Below are 21,258 nucleotides of genomic sequence, written 5' to 3'. Positions count from 1 at the left end.
TGCCCAAAGATTTGCATTATGGCAAATCTTTAAAATAGCTCATCTTATATTTAATTCTACTGAAATAGGACCTATCATTTTCTGTGTCTCTCAGGTTACCACAGATAAGAAGCTGCTGTATGTCACCTGCTTTATGGTAACAGCTTCATGCAGGCTCTCTTCAAGGGCTAGTGTCTTGTGTTACTGCAGGGCAAGAATCTGCATCTGGGGAGTCACCACAGAGCAATTATGCATGGCCACTCATCATCTGCAACCAGTTCAACAGATGAATTGAAAACAGCCCTTTTATTGCCAGAGCAGGACCCTAGTATGCCCAACAAGACCTGTATGTGGGTGTTTTTCCATTGAACAGGAATAAAATAATGAATGATCTCATTATCAAGTAACATTCTGTGCACTAAAGAGACTAACCAAAAATAGGTTACATTTTTCTTCCAATAAGATTCTCATGAGGTATATGCTTATAGAAACTGAATTAAGGCTGCACAGACACCCCCAGTTCTATATCTCCTCACTTTTTGAATCATGACTGAACAATCTTGAAGTCTTGAAGGTGTTTCTAGCCTTCTTCCTTTGCTGAATGTGCTCAGAGGGCACACTTCAAAGGCAGGAGAGACAAAGCCTCCTCACATGCTTTCTTTTCCAGTTCCATGCCTTGGACACTGACCAGCAAGGCTCATAGCAGCAATTCACTCCAGGACAGAGGATGCTCTCTGCAACTAGCAATTGCATTCTCAGCCCTCTGAATATATATACACAACTTTACACATTCTTACTTAGACATGGCTAAAGTACCTTACCAGAGCAACTTCCACCTGCAGGAGTTAAAAGTTTCTGGTGACAGGAATGGGGTGCTGTGGTCTTGTAAGAGGTTATGAGATTTAATTTTTTTTTTTTTTTTGATCTGTGCAAAACAACTTTTCCCATTGTTCTCAAAACACGCTTAAGTTTTTAAAGATTCAGCCTGAGGGAGACATCTGGTATGGAATGTGTCAGACTGTTAGAATTTGACAAAATTAGTAGCACGTGAAAATAGAAGTTCTTAATGGAAAACATCAGTCACCTTTCACAGAAGATGTTATTACCATAAGGGACCAAGAATTTTTGCAGCAGGACTGCTTCACTCAAAAACCAAACAAAACCAGCCTTTCTAACACTATTGTGGCTCAGCTGAAATCCTGTTAATACTGAACCACAAGTGGGAAAGTGAAATACAACTGTAAATAAAAAAAAATAAGGGAAAAAAAGAGGAGTAACATTATTCCAGTTCAGAAAAGGAAAGCTTAAATAGAAGTTTACAAAATCCAAAGTCTGGTAGTGTTCTCCATTAGTAGCAGTATCCCGTATCATCTTTACAGGTAAATAGCACATTTTGACTATGTTTTAGCAATAACACCAGCAGATAAGGAACCAAAGGCTTTTATTTTAAGGAGTTTAAGACTATCATGCTTCTGACCACTTCGCCTTAATTTGGTTTTAACACTCAAACATTACAGCATTGTAAGTTTAAACACAGTCTAAGAAAAAACAACTGAGTTCTACTTACTGAAAATAGGAATGCAACCACAGCTGTTTCTGTGCTGTCTGTATACTGTACGGAAGTGAGCCACCAGCTTAAGGAAAAAATAGAACATGTATATTTGTTTTTTGAAAGACATTCTAAAAGCAGGAAGCATCTTCGGGAATAAGCTATCTGTACTATCCTCATGACTTATTTTCAGAAAATGGTATATAGGGGTTTTTTGTCATTCTTATAATTTAAGAAATTCCTAAACACTAGGTTGCAGATTTACACTAGGAAAAAAGAGAAATAGTATACAGGCTATAGAATTAAGTCCTCTTAGATGATAGATGTTTATGGGTAATTTTTTGTTATGATACTGCTTGATATTAACAGATTAAAATCGTTACCCATACAATCTGGAGGGAATAAAACAAGCAACTTTCAGAAAAAAAGACAACCAAACAGAATTATTTTTAAGAGCAAGAACTTCTCTGATTAAATTGTATTTATATTGATTTGGTCTTTGGCTAATGCATGTTGTGATTTCTTGAAATGGATTTAACAAAGAAGAATCAGCATGAATTATGGTAGTGTAGTGTATTGAAAACATGAAAAACCCACTGCATTGAACCTGTCCTAGAAGATCTGTTACAAAAGCTTTACTACTCTCAGGAATGCAGTAACTGCAGGAGTCCACAGAGCTGTTCATTTGCACAAATATAGAGTTATGTAATTCACCAAGTCATTTCATTATATGAGAGAAATGAGTGAGGAGTCATTGCGCAGATTGCATCTCTGGCTGTCAAGAGTATCAACTTTGCTGAACAGATGCTGTAGACAACCAGATGTATTTTAAGAGACCCTAACTTACTTGTGGGATATCATAGATACCTATAAACTCACTAGCTGCAGTTTCTACATATGTCCAAGCACTGCTCAATTCAGAGGGAAGATAGAGAGCTGAAAGCATTCCTGCTAGCCCCGTGTTCAAATTCCACCAACTGTTAGAAGAGTTCAACAGCTGCTCTACTTCATACTACATAGGAGCACAGGTATCAGGCTTGGAACAGGAACGCATGTTTATGGATTCAGAGATGTCAAAGACTCACTGAATCGAAGTTGGAAGAACCCTCTGGAGATCATCTAGAATAACTTCCTGCCCAAAGCAGAGTCAGAGCATGTTGCTCAGTCATGTCCTGTCAGGTTTTGAGTATCTCCCAGAATGGAGACTCTACAAACTCTGAGCAATCTGTTCCATTTAAACATCAGAAAACAGTTTTGCTGTAAGGGTACACTAGAATCTCCTGTATCTCAATTTATGTCCATAGCCTCTTGTTCTTTCAATGGTAACCATGCAAAGAATCTGCCTTCACTTCGCATCCTCCTATCAGGTACTTATACACATTGATAATATCTCCCAGGAAAGTTCTCTTGTCCAGCTCTCTCAGCCTCTCCTTGTATGACAGATGCTCCAATCCCTTATTCATCTTTGTGGCCTTTTGCTGGACTTGGTTCAGTATGTCTATGTCTGTCTTGTACTGGGAAGCCCACAACTGGACACAGCACTCCAGATGTGGTCTTGCCAGTACTAAATAGAGGGGACTGGTCACCTCCTGGCAACGTGCTTCCTAATGCAGCCCAGGATGCTGTTGGTCTTCTTGCCACAAGCATGCATTGCTGGCTCATCTTCAGCTTAGTGACCATCAGCACTCCCAGGTCTTTTTCTGCAAAGCTGCTTTCCTGCAGTCAACTCCCAGGGTGTACTGGTACCTGGGATTATTTCTGTCCCAACACAGTACTTTGCATTGCCCTCTGTTGAGCTGCATGAGGTTCCTGTCAGCCCATTTCTCCAGCCTCTACAGTCCCTCTGAATGGCAGCACAATCATCAACCACTCCTCCTGAGTTTGTATCATTTGCAAACTCACTGACGGTGTACTCTGTCCCACCATCCGGGTCATGAATGAAGATATTAAATGCATGGCCCCAGTATCGATGCTTGGCACACACCACCACTGGTGGCTGACCCCCAGCTGGCCTTCGGGCCACTGATCATGGCCATTGAGTCCTGACAGTTCAGCCAGTTTCCAACCCGCCTCACTGTCCACTCATCCAGTCTGCACTTCATCAGGTTGTCGGTAATGATGTTGTAGGAGACAGTGTTGAAAGCCTTATTGAAGTTAAGATAAACAACATCAGTGCACTCTTCTCATTCATCAAGCCAGTCATCTCATCGTAGAAGGACATCACGTTAATTAAGCATAATTTCTCCTTTATAAATCCATGCTGACTACTCCCAATCACCTTCTTGTCCTTATGTTTGGTTTCCACAATTCTTTGCTCCATCACCCTTCCAGGGATCAAGGTGAGACTGACAGGCCTATAGTTATTCTCCTTCTTATCCTTCCTGAAGACAGAAGAAAATTTCTTTCTTTCAGTGCTCAATCTCTTCCAATTGCCTTGTCCTTTTGAAGACTAATCAAAAAGGGCCTCACAGTCATCAGACAGCTCCCTCAGTATGCATGGGTGTAACCCACTGCGTGCTTGCTTTTGAGAAACAGAATGGATTTACTGCGTCAGAATACTATGGTACCTCTTCCTCTCTCAGGTTGGCTGGGGTTATGTTTTCTATACAAATAAGATTGACTTCACGAACACAAACATGGAAAGACTGAACAGAACAATTGTATATTACAGTATTAAAAAAATGACTGATGAGTAGTGAAACATCTTATTCTCCATTGTATCTGATGTGCAGGATGACACTGCAAAGAAAACAAGAACTTGGCACACTCAAACCTGAATTTTCTGCCAAAATTAAAGTATGACTAGAGTTAGAACAGTGGGCAAGAGCTATTTTTTCCTATACAGCAACATATGAACGTGGCTATACAGACTTAAACATTATATACCAATGCCCACAAAGCTTTTTCTATTCAGTCACAATAGGAGAGCTAGAGTCAGAGCTCCAGTAACAGTAATAAAAGGATTCTACTGCCACCTACTCTACCAAGTTCTCAGCAAGACGACAACTTCAGGTTCATTCAACATCAACCACTGAAGTCATTTTGCAGGACATTATGACCACAAAAAGCTAATAAACAGGGGTTCATCTGCTTACCAGGATAGCCTTCCAGACTCTGCCTCACATTGCTCACAGTAGGATAAACCTTCATGGAGGAGGGGAAAAAAAAAAGTAACTTTAATAACACACTAAATACAGAACCTGTCAATTTTCAAGCAAAAATCACCTTAAAGAAAACTTACTTGAGGAAAAAAACCAAAACATTAAAAGCTTCATTTTTCAGAATGAAGTTACACCGCAGCTTAAAACTAGTTGTGTGCCAGTAACAAAGTCTTTAATATTTTTAGTACTCATGCAGAGCTTACCAAATTCAGCTAGCAAGACTCAAACAATCCTGCTTCAACCACTTCCATGGTGGTCAAAGTAAGCTCTTAACATTAATTTATGAGATTTTAGCCTCATATCTCAAATATGAGTATGCAGGGGTAATTAGTATACAATAAGGGCATAGTTTGACAACATTTTCTCCTTGATTTAACAAGCTCCTGCCATAAACATGTTTCTGCTCCTCCCCTTAATTGTGCTAATAACCAGGTTAGAAGATAATTTGGTTTAGGCATTAATCACTCAGGGTTCAATTACATCTCAGTAGTACAGATGTACTACATCTACATTTTGCATCTACAAAACTCAATGGAAGACAAGCTATAGAATGAGAATATAATTTTGATTAATTATATATACTCTAATGTCATGAAGATGGAGATCATAGTACATTTTCAGAGTATACCATACAAGAGTGTCACTAAGTGGCATCCTTATGATTTCAGGATGAAAACTACATTAACATCTTCCTAATGTTAAAAGCAAACCAATGAGTGAGATTTAAACAACAAAGGAATAAACGTTAAATAATGGTCACTAGCATCTAAAAGACATACCAAATGAATTGGAACATCACATTTCAGGAGAGACGTCACGCTGCTGCCTGCAGCCACCAGGCTCTCCTGGAACTCTGAGCACAGCCATTTGGACCCATCAGCTCCCAGTGAACCAATGCTTGAGAACTGTCCAACAACAGGCCAGGATTCCTGTGCTGGTATTGACGAAGCGTGCTCTTTCAAAAGCTAGTGAGAGAAATTGAAACACTGTTAGACTTCAACAGGGAAAGAATATCTTAATTAGTGGTTCAGTATCACTTCTGATACCTCTGTAATTCACTTCTGACAGTGGAAGAGATTAGCATTCATACTATCTACTTAACTTTGCAATAAAAAAAAAGTCATCAGGCTTTCCAAATAAACCCACTGTTCCTTCAAGAGAAGATCAAACATCACAAGTTTTATCCAAAAGCACCAAAGCCAACCATTAAAAAATGGATAAAAAGAATGCTAGCAGCTCGTCCTAAAAACATGAAACATTAGCTTCAGAAGTCACAATAAATTAAACAACTAAATCTTTTTATATTTGGTGGTTGTTGGCCATAAAATTCCTCTCATTCTAAAGCCCCAGCTACAATAGAATCCTACAATAAGAGGGTATAAAAGAACAATTGAAGAGAAAATTAAAATAATCCTTTTAGAGGAATTCTTTAGTTGTGAATAGAATTTCAAGTCACATTAAAACCAGATGGATATAGGCACATATTAAGTTGTATGTAGTGGCTACCCTTCTCCCCCCTCGAGAGAGGACACATAACTAAACGGCTTGTGTAGTGTCACCAGGTCTATCTGCATTGTCACTAAAAAAAAATTAATCTTTTTAATCACAGAAACATTTGCCACAAGGGCATCTTTATCCTTTACAGGCTTTTTCTGTTTTATTTTTTCATTCAGTGTCTTACTAGGCAAAAGAACGTGCAAACAACATATATCAGAAAGGGCAACCTCTTTACAAGCAAGGGGAGGTCTAAAACAGTGACCCTGTGTTGGAAAGCAATGTGATAAGACATTTTGTATGTCACTGAAGTTTGCCATGAACAGCATTAGAATTCCATGTAAAATTCATGACAGAGTTTGAAATAATGCCACTTCAGCAGGACATACAGGTTAAAAGCTCCCCAATTATGACAGACATTTAACAGGTAACATGAAATAGCTTACGTGATTCTAAATAAATACTGAAAAAGAAGGGGCCCTACAAACTTGAGATATGCAATCTTGTATGACGATTTACCATTATGGTTTATCTAAATAATCTAAATTAAAAAAATCCATGCTCCTAATTATTTATTTGATTAAAAAATAACAAGAAGAAAATCAAGATCTTAGAAATGTAGTAAACAAAACTAAAAACCTGACTGAATTGATGACATCAGCTATGTGCAAACTGGTTTTAATTTGATGTTTTTTTGCCAGGTCATTAGGGAAAGAGAAACTGTAATAGTCTTTAATGTTTAAGGAAATAAAATAAGCCTGTTCCCTATCTGCAGGGAAGTCTGTATCAACAAATTTTTCCTCAGTGAGTGCTTTTGAAAGAAGTTATACTTGGTTCCCAGTCACAGAAGACTGGATTTTGATAGTGTCACACTTGTTAGAAACACCAACAGCAGACAGGAAGTCATTTGAGTGATGGTGACTCCTCAGGTATCTGTAAGCACACAACAATTCAGACCACAAGGTGACCATGGTAACGCCCAGGAATATTATGTGCAAAGTCTATGCTGTCATAGGTTTCAAGGTTATGTTACTGCTAACTTAAACTGTAACAATGTATTAAAAGATTGCTGATCATAGCTGGAAAAAAAAATCAAAGGAACTAAAGAATGCTCTCCAAAATTATATTTACAGTTAAAAGGATATTAACAAAAAAGTTAATAGTTTTAGTACCTTTCTGAGCCTAAGATGGCCCCACTTTTCTTTATCACTACCTTGATATCGTCCAGGGGTAGAACCAAGCAGATACACTCTACATAAAGAAGAAAACAACACCAAGTTATTTGCGGCTCTGGAGTGTTTTGGTTTGTAAAGTATTTAGGTATTTAAGCAAAACTTATCAGCAAGATTGAACACAGAAGTGCAATCAGAAATATTTAATCTTTCAGTAAAATTTACAATATAAAGAAGAGCGGATTTTCAGGTGCATAATTTATTATTAGCATTCTATATGGCTGTCAGGCACCACCAAGCTGCTCTACAGTATAGACAAGAACTGCATTTACTTCTGCGTACAAAAATGCAAAGACAGACGCTGTTAGCAATAAATGCAAATAGTTTGTTTGGCACACAACTGGGCACGTGATTTTGAGTAAAGCCAATCTATTGCTACATCCAAGTCAACAGATTCAGGTATGAGATTTCATTTGCGCACCTAATAGTTCAGATGCAAAGTACAGCTTTTTCAACTGTCTTCCTAATAATGGTTTAGAACCTGTTCAACTTTGTCCTGAAAGCAGAGAAGATACCCATGCAGAGTCACAACAAACAGATGCTTTAAGCAGCTGTTCCTTACTGCATCTCAAGCCTAGTTTTATCCATGAATGAATGTCCCCTACATATTTTATATGGCAAGGAACCAATCTTTATCCTAACAAGTGACTCTTCCCTAACCCGTGCATAAACTCACATCAGCTAGGGCTCAACCAACCTGTCCAAGCTCACACAGGCAACCAAGTGAGTAAGAACAGCAGCTCAGGCTGTTAGCTCACCTGACTATAAGGTACATACTTTTTTTCTTTACCCCCTCATATCTTGTAAGACTCCACGTAAAGAAAAAACACATTTTTTATTTAATGTATTAAACTAGACAAGGTTTCAGTCTATTTCCACCACAGTTTATGACCTTTTTCAGCTTTTCTTTGCAACAAATTTTTGCCAGCTTATAAAACTGCTATTAAGCAGCCAAGGAGATTTACACTTTCTGAAGTAAATACTGTATTTCAGTGGAAATGCAAGATGTATCTAATAGAAGTTAAGCATCCTGAATTATTTTAAGCAGTATCAGCAATGTGATACTAGAGAGAACTGTTTCAAGACAAAATATATTATTAACATAATGTCTACCAGACACAATCTGTGCCTGTAACAGGCAAAATTCTATACATATGTATATGGATTGAACTTTGCCTTACACATTCAGAAGCCTATTCTTAACAAAGTCCCCACTACAACAACCTTTGCTTACATGATCCTTCTTACATGACAAACCCAATACAATGCAGTTTTTTCCACTGCTAATTTTATTGGAGCAAATATTTAAGACAGACTGACTTAAATGAAACTCTGAATCCCTATTACTTACAGCTACCTTCTGTCAAGTTACTGATGATGCACCCTTTTTCATTCCTTTAAAATGTATGTTTATAAAACTCGAAGTTGGTTAATTCAACATAATCTCCATAAAATAGATTTTAAAACTGCCTAAAGTTAGACTTATGTTTGAACACTGAAGTCTGGAATAAGGTAGTGTACAAAACAAACCCATGGTCTAACAGATCCTAACAGAGATGTTTAATTTTTTGGAAAAAAGCACGCAAGTTACTATAAACACAAGATAACATACCTTGTCTCTGATAAATCGTGTTCTTGAATCAGGTCTATCCATTCCTTGAGTGTAGGAGAATTGTAAGCCATCAGGTAACTTATTAGGTCAGACTTGAAATTTGTTTCAGATTCACCAGCAGAACCAGTTGTTCCCTGAGGTAGCCTTGGGTATAAAGGGCTTAGCCATATTCTAAAAACAAAGCCACAAAAACAGGGACACCACACATTAACACATGGTTTTAGTAAGTGATTAAAGCACATCCGAAGCTCCTAAATGAATACTAGACAGATTTATTGTGATACTAACTATAAAGTGACTTGCCTTTACTTTACAATTACAGAATCGTCAAGTCTTATACTCAATACCATAAAACTAATACTTTCAAATGAAAACAACTATCTCAATACATTTATCCATGCATATGTTTACAGCTTTCAGCACTGTTAAACAGGCCAGGCTCACCAACCAGTAGTCCTTTCATCAAGATTTTCTGTATGAATAGAACACTGCCACACGTTCTGCTAAGCTACTGGTTTGCGTAATGGTAGAGAAAAACACCAATTAGTGTCTGAAAGTTTTGCATAGCTTGAAGAGTAGCCCACAACAACTTGCTCTTCAAAACTTCCATCAGAATAAAACAGGGTGGGCACTACACAGGGAAAACATCTAGCATTTCTTTCTAGTCACACATGATTGTAGCCATAGAAACCAAAGGTTCTGCATTATCAACTTTATGTGTTGATATGATCCTTTGTAATTCAGAAGCCTACGAAACAGAGAAAACCATGAACCCTCATATGGGTGATACCGCATATTACTGCGGTGTGCAATGCTAAAAAGGAAAATGTTTTTCATGTTTGACAAATAGGGCAACTTGTTAAGCATCCCAAATAGATATTTTCTTGCATTCTTGGCTTTCTGAAAAAGCTAACTGACAAAAGATACTAAAGCCATCCCTAAGTAAAAGATTTAAAGACAAAAAATCAGTGGTTGTATTTCTGCCACTCAAAAATCCTTATAAGAGCTTGTCTTGGACAAGTGAAAAGCCTCAAAACCTTGCCATATTTAATGGCAGCAAAATGGATGTCGAGGTGACAGTAAGTTCTGAAAAGTCTTTTTCAATTATTTTGATGAAGAAGTCTTACACCCTGAGTTACTGTGGAGACCTAACTAAAAAATGCTCCCATAAAAATAGCCAAGACAACTAGAGGTTGAAGGACCTTGTATATTAACATGTCACTTTGTCCTATTTTTTGTGCTCTAAACAAAACTATGTCCCAAGCTAGCTGTTAAGTTTAAAAACTTCTACCAAAAAAACCAGGAAGTAAATTCGTTCCAAGGGAAGGATACTGGGTGGCTACTGGGCCATCTACTGTATTAAGGAACCAATGTGCCTAGAATTTATCAGGTTACATTCTAGATACAGTCACAGCAGAAGCAGAACATTTGCACGTTCACTATTTGTGAACTATTTGTGAACTATTAAGATAATTTTTAAATAGCTGCTTCAGATTTATATAGAGTACTTTATAGCTAGGTAGTTTTTTCATACAGAGACAGCATGGCATAATAAAAGATCTTAAATTAGTCAGACTGAGTTTAGGCTAACAGCCAGCTCAGGACATAATTTTATTTACAGCAGAAAGCAACCAGAGTTCAGGCTTAGACAGTTAGCACCATTCTAGGTTTAATTTTTTTATTTGCAGGATAGCTCTATCTTAGGAGGGTAAGACTTGTAGCACCAGATCATCTGACCTAGTATCCTGTCTCCAGCAGTAGCAGATACCTATGGAAAGTATTAAAGTGAACACACACCTGCTAGAGATTGTTGCTTACCCCTGAGTTTTCTGGTGCCAATCTTCAGCAATAAGATTGGATGTATGTATCACAACTCGAAGACCTTCTTCGTATAACAACAACATCATTTTCCTTAAAAAAAAACCCCATACATATAATTTAATCTATTTCAAGTACACTGAGAGCAGGAGATAAATTAACAATTCATTAAAATGCTCCAAGATAATTATTTTTCAAAAGATTTGTTCTGCATAGTACACTTAGACTTCAATTCATGGGCATGCCAAACTCACATGGCAGTCATTAGACTATCCCTACGTATTTTGTCAGTAGCATCATACAATATATTCCAGAGTACAGTTTAACATCCCATGTAACTGATTTCCCAATGCAAAAATGAATACTTGCAGAACATTTTCTATATTTGCTATGTTTTTCAGACAAACTTATTCCTTTGCAGATAGTAAGAAAAAGAAATAAGGAACACTAAAAGGCCTTTGCTTATAGCTGAATTAATTAAAACCTAGTTCTTTTAACAGACAATTTTTAAAATAGAAGGTAGTATGTAGGTAACTAACCATCGAGATGGCAAAAACCATATTTATCTACCATAAACTCAAGATACAGCACAAAGGAGTTTTAAAACTAGTAACTGAGTTAAAAATGACTGTATTTTTTGTAACATAAGTGCTCAGAATTTCATATACAAGTTTTCAGTAGTTGTGTAAAGACAGCATATCCATATGACCCTGAAGGATGAAATGGTTTCCACAGAAACCAATGCTCAAGAATGAAAGCTGTAAAGAAAAACATGTTTATCTTCATCGCTGTCCCATGGCAAGATAATGCTACGCAAGTCATCTCAGGCTCAAATTTAGACAATGGTTTATTCAGTAATTTCCGCTTTTAATGCTAGAGTTCAGCAAACTAATGTTAAAGTACCTGTACATGCCCTCCTGTGCTTACTGCATAGTTTATGCAATATGCAAGACTCCCTAACTATTAAACAGTCCCCCCATCTGTGTTATGCCTCAATCTAGGCACAAATTGAGTCAACAGTAAAATAAGTATTTTACAGCAAAATAAGGTGCAAGATTAAGGTATACAGAAGTGATAACTGACCAAAACATCACTACTTCAAAAAAAAAAAGAAATCACTGATGTGCAATTTAAGTTTTACATCATACAACAGGAGTAACATGAATTTAAGTCTTTATATTTGATGGGATAAAATCTGTTAAGTTTCTTTTGGAACAAAATTGTTTCATTACCCACTAAGATCTGATTTACTGGTCTGATACTCACTTGTGTTCTATCTGCAGCGGATATATTCAGAAATACACTACTCGGAACAACTCTTTAAAATATATGGTTAAAGAACTGCAGCATTTAACATCACTATCACTTATTTATCCCAAAGTGTGGTGGAAGAAAAAAAAAAAATTTGAAGTTGAGCATACAGCGAATGAGTGCTTCTGCTTGAACTGCTTAAGTGAAAATAAGCTAAAGCTTTAAAAATGATCAATTTGAAAAACAACCTCAATTCCTTTTATGTCCCTCACTAAACCTGAGGGAAAAGCAAGACTAAATTTTAAAATGCTGATTTCTTTCTTTTATTTGCATATTCTTCTCCAAACAGGCAATAAAGAGGTCAGTATGCTTTAATGTTGTTTTACAACGTTTTAATGTAATGTCATGTTTTATAGAACAAGTTATACGAAACAATTGATTAAAAAATACTGCAGTGCCCTGAAACCAAAGATCTTTGCTACAAGACATAAATCTGTTATTTGTATCTTGCAGTAGACAAAATGCCCTTTGTGACACTTCTATAATATCAAATTAAGTATTTTATTTGAAAAGACCCCAAAATTCAGTAATTATATCCAGATCCTCCAAGTTAACTGCAAAAACCAAGCAGTAAATCAGTGTTGTGTCTGACTTGCCACTGACTGATCAAGTCTGCATTACACTTTTGGTATTAAGGCATGAGTTAAGAGCCAGGACCTGCAGTTCACTGATGTCAATTGTCTAACTTGCACACCTGATATCTACTTAATAGTTGATTCATTTCCTTAAACTGGAACAATCCTATCATCTATAAATACAAAATAATTAAGGAAATTTTTCTTTAAGCCTCAGCATTTTCTATGAAATTATTTCATGGCTTTAAAATAACTTGCAGATAAATGAAACATACACATAGAATATGAAAGATACTACTTTAGATTTTCATCAATACACATTAGGCCTTCAGAATTATGTTTTCACAAGCAGTAATAATCTGTTTTCCTATCCTATAAAGATACTAGACACTACTTAGCAGTTCAATCATGTTAACTGCATGTACCAACACTGTGGTCATCTTTAGAAGTGGAGCTTTCTGTTTCATAGCTGTTACTTACGTATGGTGAGTTCCAAATGCAATATCCAGTTTAGCCTATAAAATTAAAAAGTTGATCATTAAAAATTCCTATTGTGCATTCCTATATGCAAGAATGTTGAAGAAAGAGAGATGCTTCTTAATTTTGTTTCATTTCACTGCTCTCTAGTGGACAGATCACAAAATACATTCTTTTTCCCCTCAACACCTTTAAATGTGCTCTCTAATTTCTTCTAGAAGATAGACTTGCAACAGCAATACAACTCTTTGCTGGAACTGTTCCAGCAGAATTTCAAGTTGAACAGGAGCCAGCAATGTGCCCTTGCACCACTAACAGTGTCCTGGGCTGCATCAGGAGGAGTGTTGCCAGTAGGTCAAAGGAGGTGATCCTTCGCCTCTATTCAGCACTGGTGAGGCCACACATGCAGTACTGGGTCCAGTTCTGGGCTGCCCAGTACAGGAGAGACATGGCCATACTGCAAAGTGCAACAAAGGGCCACTAAGATCATTAAGAGACCTATGAGAAAGGCTAAGAGATCTGGCACTATTCAGCCTGGAGAAGATAAGGCTCAGAGGGGATCTGATCATGGTGTATAAATACCTGAAGGGAAGGTACAAAGAAGGGGGAGCCAGGCTCTTTTCAGTGGTGCCCAGTGGCAGGACCAGAGGCAATGGCCACAAACCAAAACACAGGAGGTTCCCTCTGAACATCAGGACACACTTTTTTTACTGTGAGGGTGACTGAGCACCGGCATGGATTGCCATACGAGGTTATGGAGTCTCCATCCTTGTAGACATTCAAAACCTATCTGGACATTGTCCTGGACGACTGGCTCTAAGTGACCCTGCTTGAGCAGGAGAGTTGGACTAGATGACCTCCAGAGGTCCCTTCCAATCTCAACAATTCTGTGATTCTGAAGTATACAATGACTGTTACAAGCAGCTTAATGGCTAACATTGGAAAGAAAAGGACAGAAGCCAAACAGAAATGCTTTTTTATCAGTGCTTTGCTCTTATTAAAGAGTATTTACAGCACAATTTTTAGGGAGAGAATGAAATGCTAGTTACAGGTGTTAAGAAAATATTTTTAGCCAGTGATGGCTCCAACATTGTGCCTAGTTAATACGGGCATGGAGGAGAAGATGAAAACACATTTCATTTTGGGGTGCTAACATAGCAGACTAGCATGTAGACTACCAGAAGAATCTGAAGCAGTATACTCAAATAGGAAAACCATCACAAATGACATTTTCCCCTGCTACTTACTATTAACTGCACTGACAAGTTTCTCATATGGGACATATTACACTCAAATTCTTGTTGTGTGTGAAAAGGAAACACTATACACAAAACCATGAATCTATTGCTAGTTTACTTGAAATCTTAATCTAAAAATTGTTGCTACTCCACAACTTAGTGCTAACTCCTGATTATCACAGCACATAGCAGCCCAGAAATCCTGGCCTCAAGCACTCACTATGTCTGGCATTAATACAGCGATTTCTAGGAAGCTCAGGTTTACCAGACTGCCCAAGAAGGAAGAAAATTCCAAGATTATCCTCCTCCTAACAAAGAGTAAGATATCCCCATGATCTATCATATATTCCACCCAGAAAAATACTGAAATACTGGCAAGTTGCCATAACCACATCACTCCCTCAGTGCTGAAGCCAGTAACTTTACAACTCAGGGACAGCAAGCATAACATGTAAGCATAACATCAGAGAGAAAATGGCATGTGCCAGGAAGTGTGCTTATAGCAATTTTAACAATATTATGGCAACTATGTGTAACAGCATTTTGTGTAAAACATACTTGGATGAATAATAATTCTCTGATGAGACTTAAGATTACAGTGTGACTGGGACTAAGTCCTGCACTTTACACAAAAGGTGCTTCCTTTTCAGTCATTACATGAATTTGAGTGTAACATGTTAGTGGAGAAGGTGTGCAGCTCTTTCTGTGAGCTCCATGGCACTTCTCTGGGCAGCTGTTCCATGCAAACCTTTTGTGGGTGACAGTCTACCATAATCACAAAAGACCAGGAACCATGTTCCTATGGTCCTGGTAAGTATATTCCTTCAAGCATAATAGTAAATTCTTGCCTTCCCATATAAGGTGTGTCTCTTTTCATTCACAACAAGATTTGGAGTGCAACAGATGGCTTAATTTCAACCAGAGGGTAATACACATGTTAATTACCTGACAAAAGCTGATGTTCTCATAAGGGCGTGCTTGTGCAAGCAGTTCAGCTTTGGATTCTCTCTTTTCGCCATGAACTATTAACAATGGCTTCTTCCTTAAATAAAAGGAGATTACTATTAAAACATCAAGTGAATTAGTAATCAAGTCTAAACTATTTCTTCCTGTAGTTATGACTTTTGACCCCTAAATCTGATAGATTTTAGTGCCATCTTCCTGCTGGGCTATATGCCTTACTACCTAACTCAAAAAAGCAGTAACTACAATAGAACCTCTAAGAGAAAGACACTAGAAAACTTTAATGGAAAAAAAAAAAAAAGGAAACAGAAAGGGCAGAGTAAATCAAACACCAAAACAAAAACTAATAATACAAGATCTTGTAAGGAACTCTTGTGTGTATAGCTGGAAACAGACAAATAAAACCTCTCAGAAGTATTGATATATACATTGTGGATCTAAGACAATTTAATCATTGTTACCTTACAGAGAAGATAGGAAGAATGAGAGGGAAAAGGAGGGGGCTAAGTCTATTCTGGCAGTAGTTTCACTTCCTAATACTCTGTTCTACTGCCTTTCTAGTAAAAAGCAAAAAAACGAGAGAAAACTGTACATCATACACTCACTTCATCTGCAGTAGGCTGCAATTATCAAGAAGTAATTTCAAGCAAATGTAAGAACTGCTTTCATGACAATGTCCAGCAACCACAACCATACCATATCCATTGACATATCATCATGATCGTTTTCGCATAGTTTTCTTGTGCCCTTCCTACATTCCCTCCTTCCTCTTGGCTCAGTAAACTGTATGGCAAAAAGCTTCCTGTTCCATCTTTATCGGTCATCTACTGCATTGTCATCATAGCCCACACTGGGACCTCCTAAGTGTTAATTAATAAAAATCAGAAACCAGCCATACTGAACTCTGACCATTTAAGTCTTGAAAAGAGGCAAGAAATCAATAGAGAACCACCACTGTGGAATAAGCATACAAGGAAAACCAAGAGTCTATGCATACAATTGGTAACAGTAAGCTGCAACCGCAAACAAGTGTTTACCATCCACTTGTAACAGGAACTTGCAATGAACAGAATGATTTGGAAACTGTATCATTTCATCTTTGTAAGATAAACATACCTGAATTCCTGTGGATACTGTCTTACAAGCCATCCCACATCTATACAGTAGTTAAACTTGTACATAAGAAAAAGAAAACTGACTCATTAACAAGAAAAAACAGAGTTTGTCAGAATGATGAACAGCAAAAAAGTTTCTTACATAAAGTCAGCACTCAAAACCACTTACATCATTCAAAGCATGTTTTAAAGACAGGTGTATTTTTGAATTTCACATGGTTTCTTTCGTGTCTCTTACTAATTCAGGAATGAATTTAAGTTATTCAAAAGCATATATTAGTGGTCATAAAATTTAGCATGCAGAAATTAAAAAAAAAAGAATCACATACACATAATGTAAAAGCTTTGGCTCAAGAACCATCTCTGCCATGTGCTTATACCAGGAATGATAGCAAAAGCCCTATGGAATAACAAAAGTATCATTCCTAGATTGCAAAGCTTTTTTCTTTCAAAAAAAATAATTTACACACACAGAAATACACATTTTTCAGTTGCACATTCCCCAAAAACAGTAGACAAAGCAGTCTTATAATTGCCTGAATTTAAACAGACCATGGGATGATATTTACATTTCACCAAATTGTTGTACAGTTGAAAACATTTACAGAATTTCCTCTGTATTTTAACAAAGTTCCCTGCTGATATCAGCTACATGGCACAAACATGCATTTCTAGTTTACAGTTAAAGGGAAATAAGCAAGTGAAATCAATCTGGCAAACAGAAAACTCACCTGGGCAGAAGACATGAGAGTCCCAAAAAGAGGAGACAAAATATCTATTAAAAACATTAAAGCATAATTGAGTAAAAAAAAAGGTTCAAGTAAACATTTCACATCTTGAACAGTTTGGTAACTACCACAGCACAAATGCCAGATTGTTCACAGACTTGGTGTAACAGACATTCACATTCAAGTTTACTGTTCTGAATATTCAAGTCACTGTTTCTCCTGTGAAACCCTTATGGTCTTATGTTTATAAAAAACATTAATCCTCTCAAAGTAGAAAACAAATTTTTAACTCATTAGGAGAAAGACCAAGATCATATGGAGAAAGAAACATCTCCCCGATAGAGCTTGAAGAACTGTGGCAGGGTATAAGCAGTAAGGACATAGTTAATGCTTAAAGACTCAATCTGTAACAGGTACATGTATCTTCAGTTCATTCACAGTAAGAGAGAAAACTGAGCTGACTGAGAATTTATACCCTCAATAACTGAATGACAGCAACTTGAAAACATATCCTACAAATATCTTCTAGGATTGACAAAATATTTCATGCCCTATCTCTACAGAAATGTGTTTTTTCAGGTTAAACAAACAAGAATTCAGACCCTCCACCAGCTCAACTAACACCTAGCAGAACAACTACTCCTAAGAGAGGACAGGCCAAAAGCCACAATGAATTCACAAAGCAGATAAAGATACAGCAGTAAAGCAACTGAGGTCTCTGACACCAGGCTGCCATCAATAATCACTGCTCATAGGGAGCACATGAGGTTGAGGAAAAGTTACAAGCTAATTGTATAGGTCTTCCATCATTCGTTCTCCTTCAAAGAACTACAATATTTTTCTGCCTCATTTTATTGTATTTCTGTGCATAAATCTGTTATTAATCTGTTTCTGATTCTGCCTTGTAATGTATGAGATTCCATTTCTGCATGAGGGGATGTTTACAGGTGCACAGAGCTGTTCCCCCTTACGTCAAACTACAACTACACAGCATTCCTGAAGCATTGGTACTGTACACCAAAAAAGTCGTTCCATCTTGACTTGCACTCATTTCTAATAGAACTGAAATGGGCCCTCGAATCCAAGCCACGGTACTATCTTGCACTGCATCAGTAGTGAATTACTAGGTCCAAACCACTCAGCAGCATTAAGACAAGTGCAAACTCAGGGAGAATGGTCAGGCACCCCAGAAAAGCAGTCCTTTAAGCGCCATGAAGGCAAGCAGTTTTCCCCAGATTAACTCCCAGGGAAAGCAGCAATAAGAAGCACCGTATTGATTTGCCCTGGCTAAATGATTAGATAAACATTAGATTTGTGCAGCATAACTCAGAAGTTACAACAGAATCAGTATCAGCAAAGTAATGCTTTATACACTTCTAAAAGAGAAAGGCAAAGATAACAGAACCCATTCCTACAATTTGCACATTTAGAATATGAAGCCCCAGCTAGCCCAAAGAATATATGCATTTAAAAATACCCACAAACTAAATATAAGCATTCTTTTGCAAACAGGTCTCCCAAAAGCCCACTTCTGTAGAAGCCACTTGTTCACCTTTTATGTGCAGGGCTCCAGAATTATAGCTCTGTTCAATGCCTGTGACTTTAGTGAGAAAAAACCTGAAAGGGTTCCCGCCATTCAACAGATCCCAGGTATCTTGGGCTTCACTGAGTGTTTCATTATAGTCCTCTGCTTGCTGATTCTCTGAGAGTTCATCATCTCCGGAAAGATTCAGAGCGTGTTCTTTCGGTGCATCACATTTTTCTTCTTTCTGTGTTTCTTTGTGGGCATGCTTTTCCTGATCTTCAGGCTCTTCATCACTACTAGAAAGACACCAGCCTAAGCCTTCCTGGCTAGCTCTCTGTTTTCCTGCTGGAGGTGTTTCTGTAGAAAAACTTTTATCACCGAGCTTCAGAGGAGAAGCTTTTCTCTTGTGAGCAGCTTTCCTAGCTTCAGAGCATGGATATTGTGGCCCACTTGTTCTGCCACGTGCAGCATCCAATAGTGAAGATGTAGAGGGTTTTTCACTATCAGAATTCTCCTCTGTACTTTCATCACTGCTAGATACTGTCCATTTTCCATGTGCACCTTCCTGAAGCATGTTCCTAGGGATTAAAAAACAACACCATTTTTGCTACACTCAAGTCTTCCTCCCTTCCTACTTTCCATTTGCTTATTACCAGGGAGCTTTGTTTTTCGTATCTGGCAGAATCTCCATGCAACTTCCCGACTCGGAAAAGTTTCCCCGCGCACAAAGCTTATTTGTTTCTGTGCCCAGGAAACAAAGAAACACGTGCAACGGGAGCAGCCATCAGCTGGGAAACCGCTAAGGTGGAAATCTGCACACGGAAAAGGGGCCACGATAGGGGCACGCAGAGAAAATCCTTTCTAGAGTCAAAATAATAATTTGCATCACAGATATTTCTCGTCCCGATCCTAACGTTTAGGGGTCTAGCGCGCTCTGCTGAGGGGACACAGAAGCGGGGACTCGAAACAGGGCCACCCTTTCCGGCCGCCTCTGGAGGCCCGCAGCTCCCATCCGCCGCCCCCCACGTCCCAGGCGAGGCCCTCCGCCGCGGGCGGCGGGAGGCTGGTCGCCGCGACCGCCGAGGGCCATGCGGGCACCGCCCCGCGAGGAAGGCAGCGCCGCCGCCGCCGGCCAGAGGCACCGCGGCGGGGCGGGGCCAGCGGCAGCGCGCGGCAGCCGCCGCCAGCCCGCCAGCCCGCGGCCGCCACCGGCTCCAAGGGGCGCGAACCAGCGCGCGGGCTACGGCGCCAACGGCCCCCGTGGCCGCTCCCGCCCGTGCCGGGACGCCGCTCGCCCCGGCCGCCAGCGCCCGCCCCCCCCGGCCCGGCAGGGCAGCGGCTCACCTCTGGGGCTCGCCTCTGGGGCTCACACCCGGGCTGCGCGCCCCGAGCCCGAGAGGAAGAGGAGAAGGCCAAGGCCGAGACGGAGGCCCGCGGGTACCACACGCATCACGGCCCCGCCCCGCCCCACCTCCCGAGCCAATGGCGCGCTTCTGATTTGAGCCAATCGGCGCCGGCGCCGCTCCTGCTCCGCGGGGTTTGGCGGCGGCGCGTGGGTTGCTAGGCAGCGCGGGGCCTGCCGCCGCCGGGGGCCGCGCTGCGCGCCCCTGGGGTCCCCTGGCGCGGGGCGCGGCAGCCGCGGCCGCCGCCTGAGGGGAGCCTCCCCCTCCGCAGCCGGGCGGGTGAGGAACCGGAGGGGTCATGGGTCCGTCCCATCGGTGCCCGGTGATGCCCGAAGGGCTTTCCCGGCCTGCCAGGGGCGCACGGGCTTGGAGAGGCGCTGAAGCGGCTCTGGCATCTCTCTCAGGGCTGCTAAACCGGCAAAACAGTCACGTCTTAGTGACCTGAATTAATCTAATAAACCTTTATTTGACCTTATTATTAGTTTAGGGCAGGTGCAATATTTGCATAATCGTTCATCCAGCTCAGTGTTAATTACTGTGTCTGAAGTGCCCCGCTAATGAGATAACTGCGTGACGACTTCAAGAAGAGAATGGGAGGGAAACAGGTGTAAAATTCATCAAAGTAAGAGCATGGACTACATCAAAGCTTGCTCTATCGACCAAAATGAACTGTCTTAGCGTTTGGTTCTCATTACTCTAATTTATTACAGGCTTGTGACTGCAGTTAACAAAAAATGTTAGTGTCATATATCAGCATGCAATAAAATCGGCAAGCTACACCTAGAAAAACAATGAAATTTCAACTTGTTTGTGTAATTTTATGAGTATTTTCCTACAGAGTTGCATGTAATGCTTCTTCCTGAAACAATCTGTGGATACACTCTTCAGTACTATGCGATTAAATGTTTTATTATCAACCCTTGCTGATGATCTTCTGTGGGAAAATCTCTTAGGAAAGTTGCATGGTTTTGTATGTTGTGTGCATAATCTGTTGCCTAAGTATAGACTCTGGAAACAGTATGTGTTTTCTAAAAGTACTTCGGAAAATTTGATGGCTTCTGACTATGCTTGTGTTCCA

General features: G+C 39.4%; 1 protein-coding gene across 2 annotated transcripts in view; it reads right to left on the bottom strand.

The window, feature by feature from the left end:
- The window catches only part of TDP1 (tyrosyl-DNA phosphodiesterase 1), a 51,427-nt gene extending 31,203 nt beyond the window's left edge, over nucleotides 1–20,224 (bottom strand). Inside the window, exons 1-12 of one of the 2 annotated variants that reach the window (XM_074868578.1) lie at nucleotides 20,122–20,224; nucleotides 18,805–19,355; nucleotides 17,256–17,299; nucleotides 16,526–16,581; nucleotides 15,392–15,488; nucleotides 13,212–13,246; nucleotides 10,846–10,938; nucleotides 9,028–9,198; nucleotides 7,356–7,434; nucleotides 5,469–5,654; nucleotides 4,624–4,672; nucleotides 1,547–1,613 (exon numbers count right to left, since the gene is read on the bottom strand). In XM_074868578.1, coding sequence (XP_074724679.1) covers nucleotides 1,547–1,613; nucleotides 4,624–4,672; nucleotides 5,469–5,654; nucleotides 7,356–7,434; nucleotides 9,028–9,198; nucleotides 10,846–10,938; nucleotides 13,212–13,246; nucleotides 15,392–15,488; nucleotides 16,526–16,581; nucleotides 17,256–17,299; nucleotides 18,805–19,351 — 1,424 coding nt within the window. In that variant the 5' untranslated portion in view covers nucleotides 19,352–19,355; nucleotides 20,122–20,224. The remainder of the gene's footprint in view (nucleotides 1–1,546; nucleotides 1,614–4,623; nucleotides 4,673–5,468; nucleotides 5,655–7,355; nucleotides 7,435–9,027; nucleotides 9,199–10,845; nucleotides 10,939–13,211; nucleotides 13,247–15,391; nucleotides 15,489–16,525; nucleotides 16,582–17,255; nucleotides 17,300–18,804; nucleotides 19,356–20,121) is intronic. The other variant, XM_074868579.1, reaches the window with a different exon arrangement.
- Nucleotides 20,225–21,258: the final 1,034 nt, after the last annotated feature.

This window comes from Strix uralensis, chromosome 4 (assembly GCF_047716275.1).
Source record: "Strix uralensis isolate ZFMK-TIS-50842 chromosome 4, bStrUra1, whole genome shotgun sequence".
In the NCBI taxonomy this organism is placed as follows: domain Eukaryota; kingdom Metazoa; phylum Chordata; class Aves; order Strigiformes; family Strigidae; genus Strix; species Strix uralensis.
This window is presented reverse-complemented; position numbering and strand designations above follow the sequence as displayed.